Source organism: Zingiber officinale, chromosome 8B (assembly GCF_018446385.1).
Source record: "Zingiber officinale cultivar Zhangliang chromosome 8B, Zo_v1.1, whole genome shotgun sequence".
Taxonomy (NCBI): Eukaryota; Viridiplantae; Streptophyta; class Magnoliopsida; order Zingiberales; family Zingiberaceae; genus Zingiber; species Zingiber officinale.
This window is the reverse complement of record NC_056001.1, coordinates 51,620,572-51,643,308: the sequence shown is the minus strand read 5'-3', so window position 1 is coordinate 51,643,308 and position 22,737 is coordinate 51,620,572. Positions and strand designations below refer to the sequence as shown.

The following is a 22,737-nucleotide window of genomic DNA, read 5'->3' as shown; positions in this document are numbered from 1 at the left end:
ATCACTAGCGTCATGCATCAAAACGTCGGCACAATACCGAAGCAAGTATCATTCCAGTGAAAAACCAAAACTCCAGCATTGCTCAGAATTTTTAACCTCGAATAGAACACCTATCCAATCGAGCTGCTATGATGCCTAAGTCCATCAAAGCCATATGGGAGCACATTGACGACCTTGCCTTTTTTAGAAGTTTATTAAATCCAACCTGATAGGTATCTTCCAATATTTCTTCTCCTACAAAAGATTTGGGCACAATCTAGGAACTTATCTATGGGTGACATCTCTCAAGCCTATGACGTGATTAGCAATCTCTTTCAATTGCATCAATCAAACCGGGATGGCCACTAACATTTGTTAATTCCAGACTTTTACAACAAAATTTAGAGACATTTTCACAATCACTTAGGTATCAAAGTAAAGCAAGATCACTATGATGCTAGTAAGAATTCGAATCTTGATAAACTCCTCCACTGCTCTATTAGATATGTAAATGTGCATGCTACAAACTTCTAACACTAATTCCACTATCCTGTACTTTCGGTAGATCAATCTACTCTTGCCTCACATGACGATCATGGAGGTTGACAGCAGGTTGTAGTGGTAGTATAATGGACAAAAAAAATCCAAATCCTATTGTGTAAAACATGAACATGTAAGGGATGTCTACTACTCCCTCTATGGCTATCCACCTAGTCCTCCATTACACACTTCTCATGTTGCTTAGTGGGAAACAACAACTCATAAGGTTCTATCAGCTAAGACTAGTTCCATTATTGTAATTGCTGCTGAACAGGATTCACAATTCCTCTAATTTTAAGTCGCAATCAGTGGCTCATCTTGAACAGTTAACTTGCTAGTGTATGATGCTAGTGCTTGTCTCATACATCTAAATCATCCTTGTGGATTCTAAATTCAGGAGACGTTAACTGCAATTTTATGAACATATCCTCTTTCTTATCTCTCACGCCACCAGCATGTCCTACCAATGCTACACTTCTAAATTTTCATTTAGTAAACTTGCTAAAGGGTTATTTCTGTTTTCATTTAGGATTTGGGAAAAGGACAACTAATTGGCAAACGACATTGAGTCTCCCAGATTATATGAGTTAGATGTGTCTCTAGTCTTTGTCCTTTTAGAGACTCCACCACTCCAAGTATAGAATCGCATTAGCCACCCTATTCTTCAACATTCAAAATAATTGGTTTATGGTTTGTCTAACCTTTTTGTCTCTTAAGCGTGATTCTTGTAAATTAGTTAAGCTCCTTATTCTGTAGTAGCGTTCATGAGCATATCTATCTCTACTCTTTAATTTAGTTCATTTTGATGCATGGGGTTCAAGTCATATCAATTCTACTCTTGGGTTTAAGTACTTTCTAACTTTTATATGTAATTATTCTCGAATGACATTGTATATCCAAATTGAAGACTATTTTTCACTTTGCTCTATTTTATTGTTTTTTTTGTTGAGGTTAAAACTTAGTTTGGTGTGTCTACTAAAGTTCTTCAAAGTAATGATGCTAAAAAGAGTATATCTCTTACACTTTCCTTTGAGTGACATGCTCCCAACACATCGTGCAATTATCTCTATTGATGTATCTTCAAGATGACTCTATTTTTCATCTTTTATACTCTACATTTGAGTCAGTTCATGGGAAGCTTCTCTCATTCCTAGCCTATCATCACTTCCCACACCTTTCATTATTAAGGCCCCAATTTCCAACCACCTTCCTTTGCAGGTGAAGAGATAAGCATGCTCAAACACTTCCTAGATGTAAGGAACTAGGACGCTAAATACGCAGAAAACGCAGTGAAAAACATCTAGTTCCTATCAGAAAATCCATGCGAAGGAAGAAAATATATACTAAGTTTTAACATGATAAGGAGTCATACCTTTGATGCGTGTACTCGATCTCCCAACAGCTAGGATCTTAGCACGATTACGTGTCCGTGCCTCTTTCGGTATCCACATGAACACAAGAAAATGGAGAAGACCAACACTCAAGGTTGTGCTCTTTGAGTTTCGACCAAAGAAAAAGAGGAGAAGAAGATGAATGAATTCCCACTCAAAAATGAGAGAAAAATGTTTTTGTACTTCATCCAATGAACATACTTAATGAACATTAATTCACTTAATGAGACTTAATGAGCATTAACACTCCATTAAGGCCCCTTTTTTTTAACTCTTTATTTTTGAATTCAATTTCGAAATTGAATAAATTTTGAAATTAACTCTTCTAATGTTTCATTAATCTTCATTAATCCTCTTTAGTGAATGAATTCACTTGAGTCTAACTCATGTCTAATTCGGATTAGATTGAATCAACATGGTTGGATTCACTTGAGTTTAACTCAATGATTCTAATCCGGATGTGTCATCCAACTTGAGTCTAACTCAATGATTCTAATCCGGATGTGTCAATCATCTCATAATTGACTCTTAGAACTAATACTAACAATCTCCACTAGCTCAAGTGTCAATCACTAAAATAATCTCATCTAATGGTTCATCACATTTTAGTCAAACTAAAATGAAGCCATCTCCAATCAATATGTTCTTTGTGTGTGACCTAATAGGTTCTCGTAACGTTGACAATGTCTCTAAAACTATTTTAGATACATAAGCAATGAGTGACATCTAGCAAGGCATCATTGCTACCCAAGTGACGAGAATGTCGAGATCCGACTTAACCTTTCCGTGGCTATTATCTTGTATGACTCAATCCTTCTATCCTTGATATCTAGATTGATCAATGAGGCATAGACTGTGTCATCCTCTTATCAATCTTTGTGTTTCTTGATCTCTAAGTACACACTCAATCAAATAAGCTCAATATCTCATATTGACTCATATAAGCATGGTCATGCTTTTTTGTGTCCTACGAATCAAGGGGCCCATAGATATCGCTTCCGCTATATGGAAGGGATAGATCTCATCTACATCACTCACATCCCTCCGCATAACTCATTGCATACCCAGTGATAGACTTTATAGTCCACCCTGTTACAGATGGCGTTTGATAATACTAAAGTACACAACTCTTTATGTAGGGAACCGTAGTGATTTCAGGTTTAAGGACCATTCATACCAATAGTCACATGAGAATGTTTATGACACTTATATAACGATCCATGAAATATTCTCATGGCGGGTCATTTAATATATTCTCTAATATATACCCATGTGTCAACATGATATCTCATATTCATGACTTGTGAGATTAAGTCATTCATTAACCTACATGCTAGTCTCAATGCATTAATATTGTCCTCGTATATTAATATTTGACTAGGAATAGTTTAAAGTAGTGTTCTATATATATCTACATATCTCACTATCAATTCAATCAATCGATATGTTGTAGATTAGAACCTACTCGCCTAGGACATTATTATACTTATTCATTCGGCACTGAACTGAAATAAATATAATAACCAACTTTGTCTTTTATTGATAATGAAATATGATACAAAAGGAGTCCTTTACAATCATCTCATAATTGGTACTAGAGCTAATACTAACACTAGAGATTCTTCGGCCCTCTAGTCATCTAGTAACATATCAAAGCTTGCTTCTAATTGGATCTCCATATTGCCTTTCCCAAAGGTACTAGATAGTGTTCCACTTCATATTTATCTTCTCACCTTTTTTTTGGATAAGTAAAAGTGGTATATCATGTAGCCAAAATGTACAAAATGAGGTTTTAAGGTCTATTCATGTATGATGTAGTATCATATATGAATAGATACCTCAAGACCTATACACATGTATAGGCACGCTCATGAATATCCTCTCAACATCTAACTGACCCTCACCGAAAAAAAACTACGATTTCGAGACCTCCACGCATAATGTATAAGCGATGACAAAGCCAAATGACGAGCCTTTATCACCACCTTACTCCCTCTGTAATCTCGTCTAAAGACACAGATCATCCTCCGATAGGTGGACATCTCTAGACACATATGAAGCCAGTCTCGAATCCTTCGCTATAGGTTCGCAATAGGGGACACTGGAAGAACCTGTGTCTCCGACACCTATCTGCAAAAAGTACATACTCTTGTCGGCCTTTAGTGGGAGCCTCCGTTGTGCCAGCATCATGTAAGACCGCCACATTGTCCGAGCCCATGACACCCTAGGACTAGAACGTCTGAAAAAATTATAAACCTGGGCAACTCCGTCATCCTATGTGTGTCAGTCTCTGTCTAGCAATCTCAGGTGACCCAACAGCCTCAAGGATAAGGTCCTGTATGTATAACAAACGCTTGATCAACGGAGAACCTAAATGAGCTACTTACCAAGTCCACAAATATTGATCCATCTCCTCACTTTTTAATCATATATGTCGATGTCACCCAAATATTCTTATTTTTTGTCCTTTTTAGCTTCATGGTCAATTGCTGGAAATGTTATAAAGACGCTTTCAACTATTTGTGAAGATAAAGATATGGATGCTTTCTACTCAAACAATAGTAACAATACTTGAGAGTGTTCCTCTCCCTTGAAGGAAGTCTATAATGGGATGCAAATTGGCTTACTGTTAGATTCTCTTCTAATGGCACTATAGACTGGTTAAAAGTACACATTTTCTCCAATGACCACGATCACTTTGGTTCACTAATCTTACTAAGAAGGTTTATATAGAGCAACCTCAAGGGTTTCTTACTAAGGAAGGCCAGCCTATGTGCAAGGTAAAGTTGTATGGGTTGAAACAATCTATGTGTCCTTAGTTTGGAAAGTTCAACAGTATTCTTCTTTAATATGGCATGACCAAGAGCACAATGAATCAAGTAATTAAAAGAGTACATCTACAAATATTTTCAATCTAAATATTTACGCAACCTAAAACACTTGCTCAATCAGGGGAGATAATTACATATCTTAAAATAAATATTTACTTGATATATTTGAGAAAGCTAGTATGTAATGACACTCTTAATGGATCCAAATGCCAAATCAATAACAAGACAATATGAGCCACTAACTAATTGAGGAAAGAACAAACAAATGGTAGAAAAACTAAACTATCTTACTGATATAAGACATGCCATCTCATGAGTAGCCAGTGAGATCACTTAGCTTCTAGAGATCCTATGTTAAGATGGTTAGGGACTTAGGGAAGCTACATTGAGAATTTTATAGTACCTAAAGAATGCTCCGAGAAAAAGTTTTCAGGATCAAGGTTATTGTGAAATATAGTGATGTTAATTGGGATGTTTCACCTATAAATAGATGCTCTGACACTGCATTTTTAAGAGGTGACTAGATTTCCTATAAGAGTAAGAAGAGAGTCAAGTGTAGAAACAGATATAGGGTCATGGTCCTAGCAACATGTGAGTTTATCTGGATCAAAATAAAACACTTAATTAATGACCAAGTTGGTAGATGTTCTTCCTAATTTGTGCTATACTATTTTACTTATCATAAAAAAAAGTTGGTAGATGTTCTTATAAAGCCAATGAAGACCTAGTGTGCAACTAAACTTTATCATACACGTAGCCTTTAGTCAGTGCATAAGAACAAAGCACATTGAGATAGTCACTTCTTCGGATAGAAACTACAATCCAACAAAAACATCACTTCATTTGTCAACTTTAACCATAGTTAGCATAAAACAGAAAACTTATTTCGTGCCCAAGTATGAAAAGGAAAGAAAAAATATTTCAGGATATCTTTCAGTTTTTTCCCAATTTCATCCATCTCTAAAGTTTTAGAGTGAATAGACATCTTGTTCTGCCGAACTGTGTCAAAGAATTTTAGCTTTGAACGTCTGAAATCATAGAATCCTCCAGTCATACCACCTTTCTTGTTTACTTGGTCACCTGATACAGAGCATAGCTTGAGGATCATATTAATGATAGATTGAATGCACTTTTTGAGCCATACCTTCTAATGTGATGCAATCAAGACTATTATTTCGAGCAACATTTGTAGCCACATCCAAATCGCGACATATTACAGTCCTTCCAAATACCTGATTAACAGTTCTTGAAAATTAAAGAATGAGATTGACAGAGATTATGAATAGACTTCTCAGAATTCGTGTAAAAAGGTATTCATGGACATCAGAATTTGAGAAGCAAGAAATGGCACAAAAATGCATGGAAACTAAAATTTGTAGCATATTAACATAACATTACAGCAGAGTTAGTAGACACACAGTACCAAGCATAGCTTGTCACCGAATCAAGTACATGATCCCATGAAAGCAAGTATTTAGCATGCACCAACAAGCAAAAGGATCGATGACTTGGAATAAAGGAGAAATGCAACAAACAGGAGTAACTATGCATGTTTAACTCTTCCAAGAAACAGCAAACATGGAGAAATTATTAATATCAAAGCCAAATAAGATCTGCAAAAGATGGTATCAAGTGTTAAAACAACCAATACCAGGGAAATCGACTGGCAAAAAGAATAGATGTGTAGCGCATAATAGTGAACTATGTCGACATTCCATTTGGTAGGTGTAAAAGCAATCATTCAGACTAAAACAGGACTTAGCATGAGATAAATCCATGGGTCGATGACCTCATATACGAGTTAAATATAATAGCATCAAGAAAAAGAATTACACTATTATTATGCCATTTGAACAATGGAGTGGGGAACTCTTTCACAGACTTTATATAGTCTGATCTTTTAAGATTCATGCTCGATGGACTCTGCTGAAAATAGTAGCCGTGAAACATTAAAAAAAATGTATTTGGACTTTGAACCAACGTATTTAATTGGCCGGGTTTATTTTATAAGTGACCTATTTTATTTGCATCACAACGGTGAATTTCTTGCATGGTTCTTATGCGTTACTTGGACTCAAGTACTAGTATCTGACACAGGTGTGAACCCAAGTATTGGACATGGTTATTTCTGAACAAAATTTCACACGAACAATAGGATATAGAGTTTCCACTCAAGAGTGTAGGTCTCTGAACATCAGATAAGTACAAAGACAAGTACAAAAGGTATAGATGAAGAGTTCAAATATGAGAAAAAAATAATATAATTGTTGTAAACATATATTGGAGAAGAGATTCAAATAAGTCGACAGCATCTTTATAAGCATAACAAATTTTTGAAGGAAGAAGGTCAGCCCCTCTCTTAATTCAAAGGTCAATTTGAAGAGAGATGGGGAGAAGCTCCCTATTTCCCGAGTGTGAGTATCCCAACCCCTTTTTGAAAGGCTATTCCTAACCATATATGTTGAACGCCCTACTCCATTCATTATATCAGTACACTACCAGACTGCCAGCAAGCTAACCGCTTCTATACCCCAGGTCTTCCTATAGCATGTGAATACTCTCCCCAGAAAATTAAATAGAGATTCTTTATATAAAAAAGATAGTTGGAAGGCAGAAAGAAGCATAGAGATGGGGCATAGTTGAGTTTCCTTTGACTTGAAGGAACCCGGAGCAGCTACCGAGAAAGGGGCACGGTGGAGAGATCCGGAATGAAAGAAGAGAATTAAGGCAAGTGGCAGATCACGGGCATTCACATCGCCTTAGCCAGCCAGTGAATCAATTAACTCATCCCTGGGCAGGAACAAACTGCAGGCTTTCAAGGGACGACTATAAGGGTAGAGTGAATGGCCCAAAGTCATTCACAACTATTGTTGGGATCCACCTAAAGGGAGATATTACTGTTAGAGCATCGCAACGATCTCCACTAGGCATAGAATGCCATGCCCTCTTAGGCTCTTATCTCTATATGGCTCGTTTGCACTTCACTTCCTCTCGGTTGAGCCCTAGCAACAGCTTGGGCCGAGTGAGAACAACGGGACAGGACGACGTGGTGCTGCTAGCATCAATAGAGGTGCACGACCTGTTGCTTAGGCTCTCCCGTTAGGGCATCCGTAAGGGAATACTGAATGGCTCAAAACCATTCACGACATGTTGCTTAGGCTCGACCGTTAGGGAGAGAGAGAGGAGTGATTCATTGTGTTGTGATAACTTTACAGATGGCCTTTAGTACTCATAAGAAAAAATCATGCTGTAAGAAATAATCAAAATTCATAATTATACCATTCTAGTAAAATATTAACCATTTGACAGATTTTCTCTGTCTCTCAAATTCATTATTAGTGTATGATTAATCATAAACGCCAAGAATAAAGAATAAATACTCAAAATGGCATACACCATCAATCAATGAAACAAATAATTAAAAGAAAAACTAGATATAGTCAGGGATTTGCCAAGTTAATGTAAAAGTTTCTGAACAGGTAATAATAACCTGTGTACCTAGATCTGCAATCTTAATGAATTGTCCCAGTGACAATCTAATGACAGGAGATTTATTTGTAGAGCAAAAACTATTATTGATGGAATGAATAAAACATAGAAACAAGGACCTAGGCCTCATAATAGCCTGATCTCATAGACCAAGGCAAGATAGACTAGATATACAAGAAATGATAAGAGCAAAAAATAAATAACTAAATAAATTGTGTTTTGAACCATATAAAAATAAAATAAGATTAAATCTTGGCCTTGAAATAGTTTACTTTATTGAATCTATTTATATTTTTAGAAGGATTCTTTTAATTTGCAATGTTCTTCTCCACTAGAACTTGACTCCAAAGGATTGGAAGTAGTTTCACAAGCATTGGACTTGAAACTTTTCCATTGATCATCCCTTCAATAACCAAGGAAATGTAGCAACTAGCAAGTTACCAGAGGGAAGAAACACTATCTACAATCAACTACACTATAGTCATTTTGGAATGACAATGCTGAAAATGAATGTGTTGGCACCGAGCCTACAAGAGTACAAATGGTAAAAAAATTATAAGATAGAAGAGGTTTAAATGCCTCTCAATAAGATAGCAAGATCGTTATATAAAAAATTAAAGTAATGTCTACTTGTCGAATAAATAAAATATTAAAATCTATTTTTCTGACAATATAGGTCAACAAAGCATCCATGGATCAATTAAACAAATATCCAAGCTTATGTATAAAAGGATAAAATGCACTCTTTTAGTATATGAGAAGCACCATGTAGTTTATAATATTCATTTCTCAATATATATATATATATATATATATATATATATATATATATATATATATATATATTTCTGCTAACAAAGGTTTAAAATATTTTTGTGTGCCAGAGCTCAAGTCTCCAACCAGAATGGCACGATGGCATGATGTGCCAACAATTGGCATACTTCAACACACATCAAAGCATGTCAACCTTAAGTTCAGTTTTAATCCTTTATACATTTTCACTTAGTTTATTTGATTCTAAAGATATCATTAGAATGGTTAGATAGTCAATTGAATTAAAGTTTTATTGCACAATATCATATCAATAGTTGACACATTTTGGCATGTATTAAAGCATGTTAAGATTAATTAAAATGGGTTATTCTCCGTTAATTCAAATTAACTAATTGAATAAAAAATAATTTGTATTAAATTTTAAACTTTAGTGTGTGCTCAGATAGAAACAAACTACATAAAATAAATATTACTAGAATTCATGTTGACATGAATTGAAGCATATCGAGTGTCAACACTGTATAACATTCATCAACAAAATTGATATAGCTGGCACATAAGAAATTAATTTGCTTTTGAACCATTGTTTTAAAATGCAATCGCCTAGGTCACCTAGGTGGTTTCAAACAAGGGGCCAATCTGCCTCCTAGGAGGTGTTTGTTACGCAAACTCTTTTAGGCAATCCTAGGCACCTAGGTAATCTAGGAAAGTCTAATAAAAATAAGTTTTCTATTCATTTGAAATTAGAAAATAAGCCTAATTCTCCCCACTATCCCACCCAACGATGCTTGTTTCTCCAATCCTCTCATCCCCTGTGATTTGTGCCTCCCATTTCGTTGATGTCAAAGGTCTACACCGATTCTCAGTCATCTTTTTTTTCCTTCTCTTCCCTAGGTGTATTCTTCCTCTAGTACATTAAAAATGTTCTTTTTAGATTTTGTGACTATTTTTTTTATTTCAACGTGATATATCAAATGTTTTATTGTTTTTATATGTTTAGTTCTTATTTATCAGTTACAATTTGTTTATACCTTATTTATTTGAGATTGTAAATTTGTTTTGATTAGGGCACAAGAGTCATACATACACATTAATATTGCTCATTATTAATTTACTATACTTCTCTTCCCTATTTTAATATTGTAATGTCAACCATCTTAGCAACTCACCTATAACCTAGGTATTAGGCATGTAGTCCACTAGCTAGAATGGTACATTTTGACTATTCCAACCAACACAGCACGAAATTCCAATGATCCTAACATTTAGCATACATTTTTTTAATACATTTGACAACTTTAAATTAAAAAGAAAGAAAAAGATAAAGAAATCATATTAATAGGCTTGATACTCGTATATAATTATACTTGACTCATACTAGTAAACACGATGATATTATACAAAAATTATAACAATTTACAAATAAGTCTTAGATTTTTTTTTTCATTTATCTAATTTATTCAATGGAGTTTGTTCTTTTTGGACTAGAGTATAGTAATATTTGTGGCTTGATAAAAGTTTTTTAAACTAAGGCTTCATTGCTCGAATTTGTTTCTCCCTCTCATACCCATGTTGACAAGTGTATGAGTGTGAAATATGAGTCCAATAAGACAAAAAAAAAAGTGACAAAATAAGAAGACACAAATGAGGAAGTTCACCTCCTCGCAAGCAATTAGGTTGTGCGAGGTAGGGAGGAGGTTCGAATAGCAAAGTTATCTAGCTCTAGAGTTAGCTCACTTGCATAGAGAGGCTTGTTTGTAGTTAACATATCTTGGGGAAGGCGACATCACATGGGAAGGGAGAGGAAGGGAACAAGCAGTGCGAAAGAGAGAAATACAACAACTGGGATTGAAGTTGATGTCTAAGACTTGTATAATATATGATGGCATATAACTTAGTGTCTCCTCTAGGAATAACTTATTCAATATAATATATCCTCTAACTTATATGAGTTACACTTAAATCATATGACGCAACTTATATATATCTCATAAATTATAAAAATTTGGGTAAATACTTATAACTCATACTACACTTTACTACAATTTAAATACTATATTTGTTAAAAATATTATAATAAATTAATTTATTAATTTAAGTTATACTAAGTAAGTTGATCAATTTATATCAATAGATTATTAATCTCATCTATTATTTAGTTTATTAAGAAATTATTAAATATATTAAGTTAATAAATTTATTTTAGGTAAATTATTCCAGCATCGATAAAGTTGTTGCTTTGTGACCTAAAGGTCACGGGTTCGAATCCTGGAAACAACCTCTTGTAAAAAGCTGGATAAGGCTACGTACAATAAATCCTTCCCCAAGACCCCGTATGGTGGGCGCTTCGTGCACCGGGCTACCCTTTTTTATTCCTGCATCCTCATACATGTCCTAAATTTGGACTCTTTTATGAAGTCTCAATGTCCTCACTTTGAAAAAGTCACGTGTCCTATAAATTAATCATCAAAATCAAACAAAGTAATTTGAAATTTCAAACACGTGGCACTTATACCATGTTAATTCAAACTGAATTTGTTGTTCAAGTTCACAGATCTAAATCTCAATCAATCAATCAACCAAATTTTGTACTTTTAAGGAAGTCTTTTCCATTCAAGTATTATTTGAAGGGAATTGAAGATCCATTAATAGAAAACATCGCATAATGGCTGGCTATGAATATGAAAGTCAAATGGGAACTAGAAGGTTGTTCTATTGATCAACAAGGACCAAGAAAGGGCTTGTTCTGGTGGGACTATTTGGAGGGATTAATCCATGAATAAAAAGGATAGGGGAAGGGGATTTTTAATCAAGAATGTTAGAGGGGTTGATCTGTCACAATATTAAAAATCTTGGTTTATGGAACAAAGACAGAAGCAGAGGATGGCAGAATTACCCAAAAACAACAATCATGACCGAGGCAAATCCACAGTTAGGATTAAGATTGGGTCCAAAAAAAATTTGAAGCAACATGAACAAAAAACAATGGCTTAGGACACTCTCACAAGTTTGTCCCAGTTGGCAATTTCTAATGATAGAAGAGAATATTTGGTGACTGAATGGGGAAAAAGATGTTGGCATGAGGACATCTTTTAAAGGTTTTGCAATGATTCAGGCAAAATTGATTAGATATGCTAGAAATGGAAATCAGAAAAACAGAAGTAGAATTCAAACTGAGTAGAATTAAAATAAGACTGAAATTTAGATCCTAAATGGATTTCTGTTATTGGATCAATTTCTCTTTAGGAAGGGTTTAATATTCATAAAACATTCATAAAACACCAATTAATTCTTAAAAGAGATATGTACGACTTTATAATTTGCTTTTAGAACATTTATAACATTGAATGTAAATTGTTTCATATCCATGCTTAAAGAGGATGCCATTTCATTTAGTTAGTAAGCCTTTGGAAGTTGCCACGGTTGCAAGTGTTTGAGGGCTCTCATAGCTATCTTTTCTTAAAAATTATATATATCCATGTTTATAACCACATTGTTATAACCTGACCTAACTTTTCATTAGAACTTTAAAACCAAGATTTCAAATCTGATATAGTTGGACCTTAATTGATTTTGTAATTGTTGCAAACAAATTTATGTTTACTTTCCCTTTATACCTTAATGATGTAATCTCATTTTCCTTAGATATTACTCTCAACAAATATTTTAAAAAATCACAATATGGGTTTGCATTTGAGATTTAGCAATGTGAGATTAAGTTCATGTTCTCGCTCAAAATTCCTCTAACCTAATAATATGCAAGTTACATACATAATCAATCTTAGAATAATCAAAGAATGTCTTTCCATGTTGATCTCATGCAAGAATTTATTTTATAATGCATGGATACTAAGCGCAATGGTTCTATAAATTTTCTAGTATACTTTTTGTCGGTGCAATCATGCTCAGGTTGGTGTTGTTAGACCAAGGTGTTTTGAAGTTTAGTGAATGCTTGGTCAAAGGTATATTAGACTTAAGTGTTTAAGTTAGGTCATATGTTAGGTCAATATGATGTGTGAATTCAATATTGATAAGATAGTTGACACTGGAGAAATCCAATTGGGTCGAGATTGATCGAACATTAGGCAATGAATGAAGTCCAACAAGTGTTAGCATAGGAAAGGTCCAACAAGTGTTGGCAAGTGAAAGTCCCAACAAGCGAAGGTTGGCTGAATGTTTGACAAGTGTAAGTCCCGGAATGTTAAGGTTAGCTGAATGTTTGGTAAGAGGAAGTCTTAGGAGGTCATGGTTGACCAGATTCTTTGCGAGTGGAAGTCCCGATAGGCAAAAGTCGTGATAGATCAAGGTTAATCAAATGCTTAGCAAATGGAAGTCCTAGTAGGCCAAGGTTAATTGATACTAAGTAAACAATGAAGTCCCAAAGGCAAGGCCTCTAGACAAAGAAAGTGGTCTCTTGATAAGGGAAGTCTTGGATCAAAGCACCTTGGCAAGACGAGTCCTGGAGGTGTAACCTCTTGGCAGAGAAGTTTAACTGAGACGAGAGTCTACAATTGGCTATACTTTAGGGTATTTGGTAGACTTAGGTGAGAACTCATAGTCAATGATCTAGTCAAAGTAATGGTTAGATTCAGTCAATTGGTGGATGAGTCAATTAGGCACTCCATTGAAGCAAGATTAGTTGAATAAAGCGACTTATAGCATAGCAAAAAGATGGTCTATAAGTAACACTAAATCAAGAAACAAGACTGGCCGGCTCAAGTATTCATTGAAGAGCCAAGCAACTGAATAGAAGTAGATGCAATCGATTCAGTTCTTCATTGCCTGCCTGACCGGACAAAAGGATAAAGCGATCATAAAAACAGTGAACTAGGCAAGTGATCAGCCAATTGGCTGAGCACATAGCAAGTTGCTAGTAGAATATAAGACTATAAAAAAGCTTCAGAGGCTCGTGAAACTAAAGAAGGTGAAGTGAAAGAAGTCCCAAGAAAAGCTCCATCATTCTTTAACATTGTATTTGCTTCCTTATTGTATTTATCGTTGTTTCACTCATATTGTTGTTCTTATTCATGTTTATAAGTAAGATTATAAGAGATTTCTCCACCTTCAGAAGGCGTCTGAGAATGAGAAGGAGAAGAAGAAGGAGAAAGTATAAATAAGATTCCAAAAGTGACTCACTATGAATCATAGGTCGTGGAGCATGAATCAAAGATTTTGAACCATGTAAAAGAGAGTGTTTGCATTGCTTGTGTTTCATATTTATTTTTTCTTTGGATAAGTAAAAGTTCTATACCATATGTCAAGATGTACAAAATGAGATTTTAGGAGTTACTCATGTATGATGAAGTATCAGATCTAAGTAGACGCCTAAAGACCTGTATACATGAAGTTGTACACGCCCTGTATATCCTTTCTACATCTAACTGCCCCTCATAAAAAAAAACTATAATTTTGTGCCCTCTATACATAATGTATCACTGATGACAAGGCCAAGTGATGGGCCATTGTCAACGTCTTACCACCACAGTAGTGTTGGCCAAAAACTCTAAGCGTCCGATGATATGTGGACATATGTGGAGCCAGCCTCGGATCCTCCACCATAGCTCTACAATAGAAGTGCACAGGAAGAACAAATGTTCATGTGTCTTGTGTTTCATATTTATGTTTTGATATATTGGGTGTGTAATAACTTGATTGAAGACCCAAGCAATCAGCTATTCCCCTTGATCCCCCTCTAGCCTCATCTTTCAATTGTACACTTTTATCGCCCTTACAAGACTTGCACTTCAATATGTATTGCTTGTGTCAAAATTTGTAACCAAATCAAACCAAACAAATCAAATTGAAAGATCAACTTCTCTTTTAAAAATAGAAAAGATTTAAATTTCATGTCAGTTTCAATTTTTGACAATAATAAATCAATAAATCTAGACCAAATCAATAAGGAATATACTAGATCTAAGTATACCAAATGCCATTATATATATAAAATGATAAATATTTAGGGTAATGTGCATATTATGTTATTGAAAAATTCCTTATCTACATATGATACTTGGGAAAAACAACCAAATCTTTATCCCACTAAGTGGGGTTGGTTATATGGATCCTCCTACGCTACCGGGCTCGATTCCCTACTATACGCTCATCTATATTTAAATGAATTTTATCCTCTTTTATCATTGCTAATCAACTCATTTTTGATATCTCTTTTCCTCAATAACGTAGCCGGTATCTTTCCCTGGGCAATTGTTGTTATGTGACTATGCTTTCTATGGTCTGCTGCTCCTCGATGCGTCAAACGACAAACAAAAGAAATCCCTTTTTGAATTTGGGCTCAATATATAATCTAAAATTGCTGGGCTGCTGGATTTGAGCTCAATATATAAGCCTAAAAATTGCTGGCTGAGTCAGCCTAGCCCGAGCTACTCTATTGCTCTTCCTCGATTAATATGTGTATTCGTCATGGTCACATACCACCTAACTGGAGCATTCATTGGTTACCTAAGTACATATTCATATTATCTTAAATGCATCAATAGGCGCAACCTTGACTTTCTGACATTCTCATTTCTTATCAATTCATCCTCGTATGTTCGTACATGCACCTTAACATCATTGTCTTTGCAACTCTTATCTTTTGCTCGTGTGCTCAATTCATAATCTAACATTCAACTCTACATAATATAGCACGTCTAACCATCATATTATAAAACTTTCATTTAAGCTTTAGAGGTATCTTACAATCATAAAGAACTCTCCTCTATTTCAACCATCTTACTTGTATTCTATATAAAGCATCCCTATCGACCCCTCCATTGTTTTATAAAAATGATTTTAGATACTCTCAGTTACAAGCAACTTATCATTACATATTTTAACAATTGTCTTACTACATCTAATACTACTAAACTAAAGTTCCATATTTTTTGTCTTTGCTAAGCCCAAAACTTTTATTTCCAGCATTTTCCGTCAAGATTCGAGCTTAGTGTTTACTCCTTTATGTGTCTTATCGACCAAAACAATGTCATCTGCATAAAACATATACCATGGTAACATATATTAGATATATCCAGTGAATTCATCCATGACTATAGTAAAAAGACATGGAGTAGCAACCCTATCTTTATGGCAAATGTTTCAATTAATTTGCTTTAGGTTTTCACTCTTATCGTAACATCCACATACATATTCTTAATTATTTTAATATATGTTATGTTAACACCTTTATTTTTTAGATTTCTCCACATAATTCCTCATAGGACTCTATCATAAACTTTTTAGAGGTCAATGAATATCATGTGTAATATGTAAGTCTTATTTCTTTTTCTGATACTTTTTAATCATTTGTTTGAGAAGATGTATAGCTTCTATCGTCAACCTTTCAAGCATAATCCAAAATAATTTTGGATCATCTTGGTCTCATTTATTTTTTTCTATAACTCTTCCTCAAATTTTATAGTATAGTTCATTAACTTAATGTCCCTATAATTCATACTATTGTATATGTCTTCTTTATTATTACACGGGGATTAGTGCTTATCAATCATTGTCTTCGTTTTCAATATGAGTATGATGGTTAGGAATAAAGTATAAAAAGTTAAATTAACTTGGATGACGGTATATGCATTTTAATTGAACCTAAAGGGTGTCATTGTAATCAACTATAGAAGTTTATATATTATTTGATGAATTTTTTCAGTAAAATTGAATATAATTTTTATCAATTTGGATTGATTTGAAAATTCTTTAAATTGATCAACTGAATCTTGCCCGGCCCCCATTCAGTGGTCAAAGAAAAAATGTATATGCACAAGATTTAAATCCATTGATATCAGGCAACTTCAGTCACCATGGACTTCTTAGTATATTATATCAAAAATGTATGCAGAAAAAAAACTATACGTGAGCCAATTTGTACTTTGTTGTCATTTATCTAAAAAAGATACCAGTCAAAATACATACCTGTTCTACAGCAGAAGCACAATCAGATCGGAATTTCAATTTTTTCAATAGTGGTACAACATCAGAACTTTGTGGATAGGTTATATGTGGAACTTTCACCCTGTTTAGTGGTATAAAAGTTATTCTTCCACCTTTCTCTGAAGTTAGGTATCTTATAATCCTTGTTGATATGTCATCTGTCTCAACCACCACATGAAATAGGCTGAGCACATACAAAAAAACCATTATGGTCATGAACATGAAATTCAAGCCAGTATATAACATCAGTCGAGAATTAAAACACATTAAGTATTCATACCTATTTCCAGCAGTGACTTCAACAGCAGTAAAGAATTTGGAGTCACATTCAACCAACTCCAATATTGGCCCAAAAACTCCTTTAATATTGTGATCTTTAATAATCCTATTCACAGAATTCAATCCCCTTCTGATATCCTGAGTGCAAGAGAAAGAAGGAAAACACTCAATGAACTGCAAGATAAGGTCTCTTAGGAACTCAGCAATTCACCTATTCTCAACAAATGAACACAAAAAAAAAAGTGAAAAAATAAGTAAAAGCACTGAATATTCAAAGGCATGCTAACATGACAAATATGAGCCACTACAACTTCAAGAACTTTGCTAGTAACTCATGTACAGTACTAAATCTCAATTCAAAGTAGTATTTCTTATCCAATATGAATATGATTGGTTGGTCGAAATCAAAATATTTGTTGTTATATATTGACTTGTATTCTGTTAGTTCATTAGCCGTTCTAAATTTTACAGCTAATCAAGCTGCACTGAACCAACAATTTGAGTTTTGGGGCTGAGTTGAGGTTGATTTAAGTGTAGGTTGAGTCCGTCGAGTAGGCATGATGATTAGAGTCAAATAGATTTGAATTGTTTGGATTTACCCTAGCTAGTTTAAGGTAAATCAAGTTTGTACGTGGATAGATCAACTCAGTCAATTCACTTGCGTTTGGTTGGGATAGAAGAGGGATGAGGGGAAAAAAGGGAACTCGTGGAGAAGAAAGGGAAAGTGGAAGGGGAACTCGCAGAGAGAAGGCTACAGCGAGCTCATGAGCAAGTCACCCATGTGGCTATCGTGCGATTGCAAGCAAACGATAAGCTTCCAAGCAAATTGCGAGCTCGCAAAGAGGTCACAAGCTCATGATGACTTGGCTGCGAAATCAGAAGCTCGTTGTTGGGCTGGCGGCAAATAATGAAATCAGCGAGAGGAAAGGAAATCGTTAATGGATTAAGAATCCATTCTTTCCCTACTTTACATCAAGGAAACGAAGATATATATATATGAGATTGTTACCCTGAAACACCCACCATGGGTGCCCCTCACAAAGCGAACGATCGGGGTGCCCGGAAGTGATCCGGGCACCCCGCCTTGTGAGGGGCACCCACGGTGGGTGTGCACTGCTGATGTGCTGGGTAACAAACTTTCACACACACACACACACACACACAGGAGTTTGTTACCCTGCAACACCCACCATGGGCGCCCCTCACAAAGCGAACGATCGGGGTGCCCGGAAGTGATCTGGGCACCCCGCCTTGTGAGGGGCACCCACGGTGGGTGTGCACCCAGTTCCGGGCACCCACTGTGGGTGTGCACCACAGATGTGCTAGGTTCTAAAACATTACGTGGTTTTCTACAACTTAGCTCCTAAAGTCTTGTTTTAGTATATTGCATGTTACAAACATACAACTTAGCACTTAAAACCTTCTTTTAATATATATTGTTAACACAGTGAAACTAATATTAAACAGTGAAATAGGTTAGTCTCTTGAACTATTTATACTAAACACACTGGTTGCACTATAATGTCAAAACTCAAAGTAGAATAACACTTAAATCCAAAAAATCCTAAAGAAATAAATGACTATTATAAATGGTGTAAAAAATACTGAAATGAATGTTCTTTTATCTAAGTAGCTGGCCACCCATATAGATGTGGGTAGTGTGGGTCAACCGCAAGCCACCCACGTAGATATGGTAGTGTGAGTCAACCGCAGTTGGTGTATATTTTACATGTGATGCTATATTGTATATCACCAATAGTGCTAGACCACATGTCATATAATACTATTTATATTATGAGACTCTAATAATTTATTTCTTAGTAAAATTTCTTTTGTTGTAAGTAAATAAACAAATGGGTGATTACTTAATAAGTGATACAGAGACTAAGACTAGATAATATATCTTCAAGCGAATCTCTAAGGCTAAAACAAAGTGTATAACACATTTGAACTCTTAAATTTTTAATCAAGATTACCATATATGCACACAATTTTTATATTTACCCATTTAGCAATTTGTGTTTATTTCTCTTAGCTTCTAGTTTTACAAGGATATATTTTACAGTTCTAGTTGTTTTCAGTTACTATATAGAGCTGCACAAAGAATGCCTCTGATGTGCTGAAACGAATTTTTTGTTTTTTATGTTTTACCTATCATTCATCGCGTTTACCATTTTATTATTGTACAACTTGTTTCTATTCTTTTGTTGAATGGAATAGACTATTTAGCACTTTCCTTTCTTAATTGGAAAAGATATAAAATGCATATTTTGGCTTAATATGTGTTTATCTCATGTTATCGTAGCAAAAGGCTCACCCTAGGCACCCTCACAGTTCATCCCAAGGTTATGTGAAGGGAAGTAAATCACGGAGTCAGCTTATAGCCGGCCACCAAGTGACTAGGGAGTGGGAGGGGCATGGTGTTTATCTCATGTTATTTATTGTTATCATGGTTGTGAATATTTTCTGTCATATTCTTATTAAGTGGGGTACCTCTTGATACATGGAAGAACACCCCATGACATCTAGCAGTAGTTTCCATCAACATGCAGCAATAATGAACAAGTAAAGAAGTTAAATGTAAATCTACTCAATATTAATTAAATCTCAATGCAAATTTCAACAGGTGATCTCTGAGTTTACTCACACCAGGTGTAGCATGGTCAAGGCTCTTCTGTGCCTTTATAAGTTCAGATTTAAGTTTATCAATTTCAGCTGAGAGATTTGCTTCTTCACTCCACAAGGATCTGGAAAAAAAAAAGAAACACGTGAAGATACAAACCATGGTAGCAAATAATTATATATAACAAGAAATTCATACTTCCTCAAATCTTGCAACTCATCTCTCTGTTTACACAAATGATCAGAATCATCTTGTAAGTTGGTTATCAATAGTTCTTGCTTTTCAGATTCCACTTTACGTTTCCTTATATATGTCTCTAACTTTCTTTCCTCCTCCTTAAGTTGTTCTATTTCATCCTGAAGTGTTTTCTCCTGCAAAGAATCAAAGCATATGAAAATATTAAAAAATGTCATCAAAAATTGTTCAGAACTTAACTTCCCCTTGTGTGGATAAAAAGATATACAATGAAAACATAAAACAGTATCGGGAATCTTCAGATCAATTCGTACTTCTGCCTATGTGAATATAATTCAGTAGCACGACTGCAAGAGTATAAACATCAGTGCATATTGGCATGTGATTGTGTATAAGCTAGGACTTGTTTTCAAAGATGAGAGCAGCAACACAAATAGAAGACCAAGTAAATTAGATTCTTCAGACAAAGCAATAAGAAAATATGCTCAAGGAAATGGAGAAAGCAGACTAACAAAAAGAGAGGACAAAAAGGTAAGCAAGACGAGATGAAATCCAGCAGTTGGTATGGCCATTGATGAACAGTAAAATGGGTACAAACCAAAATTACAGTATGCACATTCATTCTCAGTAACTTAAATTGTCAGATTGTAAGCAAAGCAATCACCAAACTATCAGAACTTCATTTGCTGAGATCAAGACTCATTCAAATAGCCATCAACCCTAATTCAAGTGTTTGTCGATAGCACTATTTTAAAATTTTCATATGTGATCACACATATGGTACACTAAGGACAGAATCTCTCATCCTATAATATGAAATAATGTTTTTTAAGTATTTGCATGTTGAATAGGTGGGATGCACATGTAGTATGCAAGACATGTGCAAGTTGAATATGTGGACAGAAATATAGATGTATCCAGATCCATCTAAAAATAGTTTTATCAAAAAAAGTAGTCCAAATATGCAAGGATGTTGTACGTGCGGTTATATATCGGATGTATGGCCACCTCGAAGGATGCAAGCCAGCATGTGGGTTGAATATGAATTTGATTACCAAGATAACTCCAAAATTGAATTGATTGAGCCAAATCCAGCCAAATAGAAAGGTTTCATCAAAAAGAATTGGTCAAGTCAAAGCCAGCCAATTAAGATGATTTGATTAAAAAGATCAAACAAAAAGAATGATTCAGTGATAACTTAAAGAGTAGAATGATGTTATTTTGAAATAACCATATGCTAAGAAGCAACACTTGTAATCATTTTGTGTAAACAATCTATAATTTATAAGTGTTAATGTTTATAGTTGTAAATATGGGTGGGAAAAATACCAAAATATTCCGTATACCACACATATCATACCGAAATATACTGAACCATACCAATTTTACGATATACCGAATATTTTGGTATAGTATAATACCGTATCAAAATTTTTGGTATCGGTGTAACATTTATCTTAAAATTTTCGGTATACCGTACACACCGAAATTTTACCCTAAACGGTATGAAATTTAACCATACCGAAAATTTTCGGTATGGTATCAGTATGATTTTGTTGTATACCGAGTATTTCGGTACGGTATACGGTATAAGGAATCATTTTTGGTAATTTTGATATACCACCCCTAGTTGTAAACAATAAACACTTCATAATTTATATAAATTTTGTTGATTAGTATGTAAGAGATAAAAGTATGAGTTACTATACTGATGAATTTGTAATACTATGTGATATGATGTAAGCATTTCTTCTTTTGATAGATTGCTTGGGGTTTGATTTGAAATAGGTATCATAAATGTAAAATCCTCTTTTATATAGATTTGTTAAGTTTGCTTAGTTGATATACCAAATGGTAGATATAAACTTGAATAATTTATCATACCATACAATTGTTGCGTATTTTTGATAATATGATTAAGTTTAGTTCTAAAATATCAAATGGATACATGCACACACATGTCCATTCAGTGAAATGTGGCATACAATGACTTGATCACATACAGTTCCTCAGTGAATAAGATATACCATACAAGCACAAAATATTCTAGGTTTGATACAAGTGGCATCTTTACAAAACCAATTTTTTCCCCATCATTTTATGCAAGACAACGTAAAGTAGTGGATAAAAGAGAGCAATTAAAACAAGAATTTAGCTTTAATGAAGAGGATACTTCCGAATGAAAAACAGAATCAGTATGAATTAAATTACATTCATGATTCAGTAAATTAAATTACATTCATGATTCACCTGTGACACATTTGATGATAGCACACGATCAAGATCATCAATCTCTCTCTGAAGCCATTTATCACGAGCAGCTTTATTAGCAAACTGTGTAGCCCGTCCTTGTTTCTGGTACAAAATACTCAACTGCTTCTCACGCTCCATTATACTACTCTCCGACAAAATGACAGAATTGTTTACTAAAAGGACATCAAAATATCAATAGAGCCACAATAGCAAGTATTTCTTAACTACAACATACCCTTTGGTAATCTCCTCCTCTTCGGCTACTTTTGACTGGTGTAAGGGCCTGATTGTATTCAGCTCATCTCGAGACTCCTGAATCTCCTTCCGTAGACTCTCCAACTGTCTTGCAGCTTCTTCCTATAATCATAATTAAAAAGAAACCAAGAACACTTGATCATATGATTAAAATTGAACAAATGATGGGAAAAACAATATGTACAAG

At 34.6% G+C, this 22,737-nt stretch overlaps 1 protein-coding gene across 1 annotated transcript in view; it reads right to left on the bottom strand.

The window, feature by feature from the left end:
• LOC122017100 (structural maintenance of chromosomes protein 3) overlaps positions 1–22,737 on the bottom strand; it is a 60,855-nt gene that overhangs the window by 19,760 nt on the left and 18,358 nt on the right. Inside the window, exons 12-19 of the mRNA XM_042574598.1 lie at positions 22,531–22,652; positions 22,293–22,437; positions 20,046–20,218; positions 19,872–19,971; positions 17,226–17,362; positions 16,928–17,129; positions 5,886–5,973; positions 5,672–5,821 (exon numbers count right to left, since the gene is read on the bottom strand). Of these exons, the coding sequence (XP_042430532.1) occupies positions 5,672–5,821; positions 5,886–5,973; positions 16,928–17,129; positions 17,226–17,362; positions 19,872–19,971; positions 20,046–20,218; positions 22,293–22,437; positions 22,531–22,652 (1,117 nt within the window). The remainder of the gene's footprint in view (positions 1–5,671; positions 5,822–5,885; positions 5,974–16,927; positions 17,130–17,225; positions 17,363–19,871; positions 19,972–20,045; positions 20,219–22,292; positions 22,438–22,530; positions 22,653–22,737) is intronic.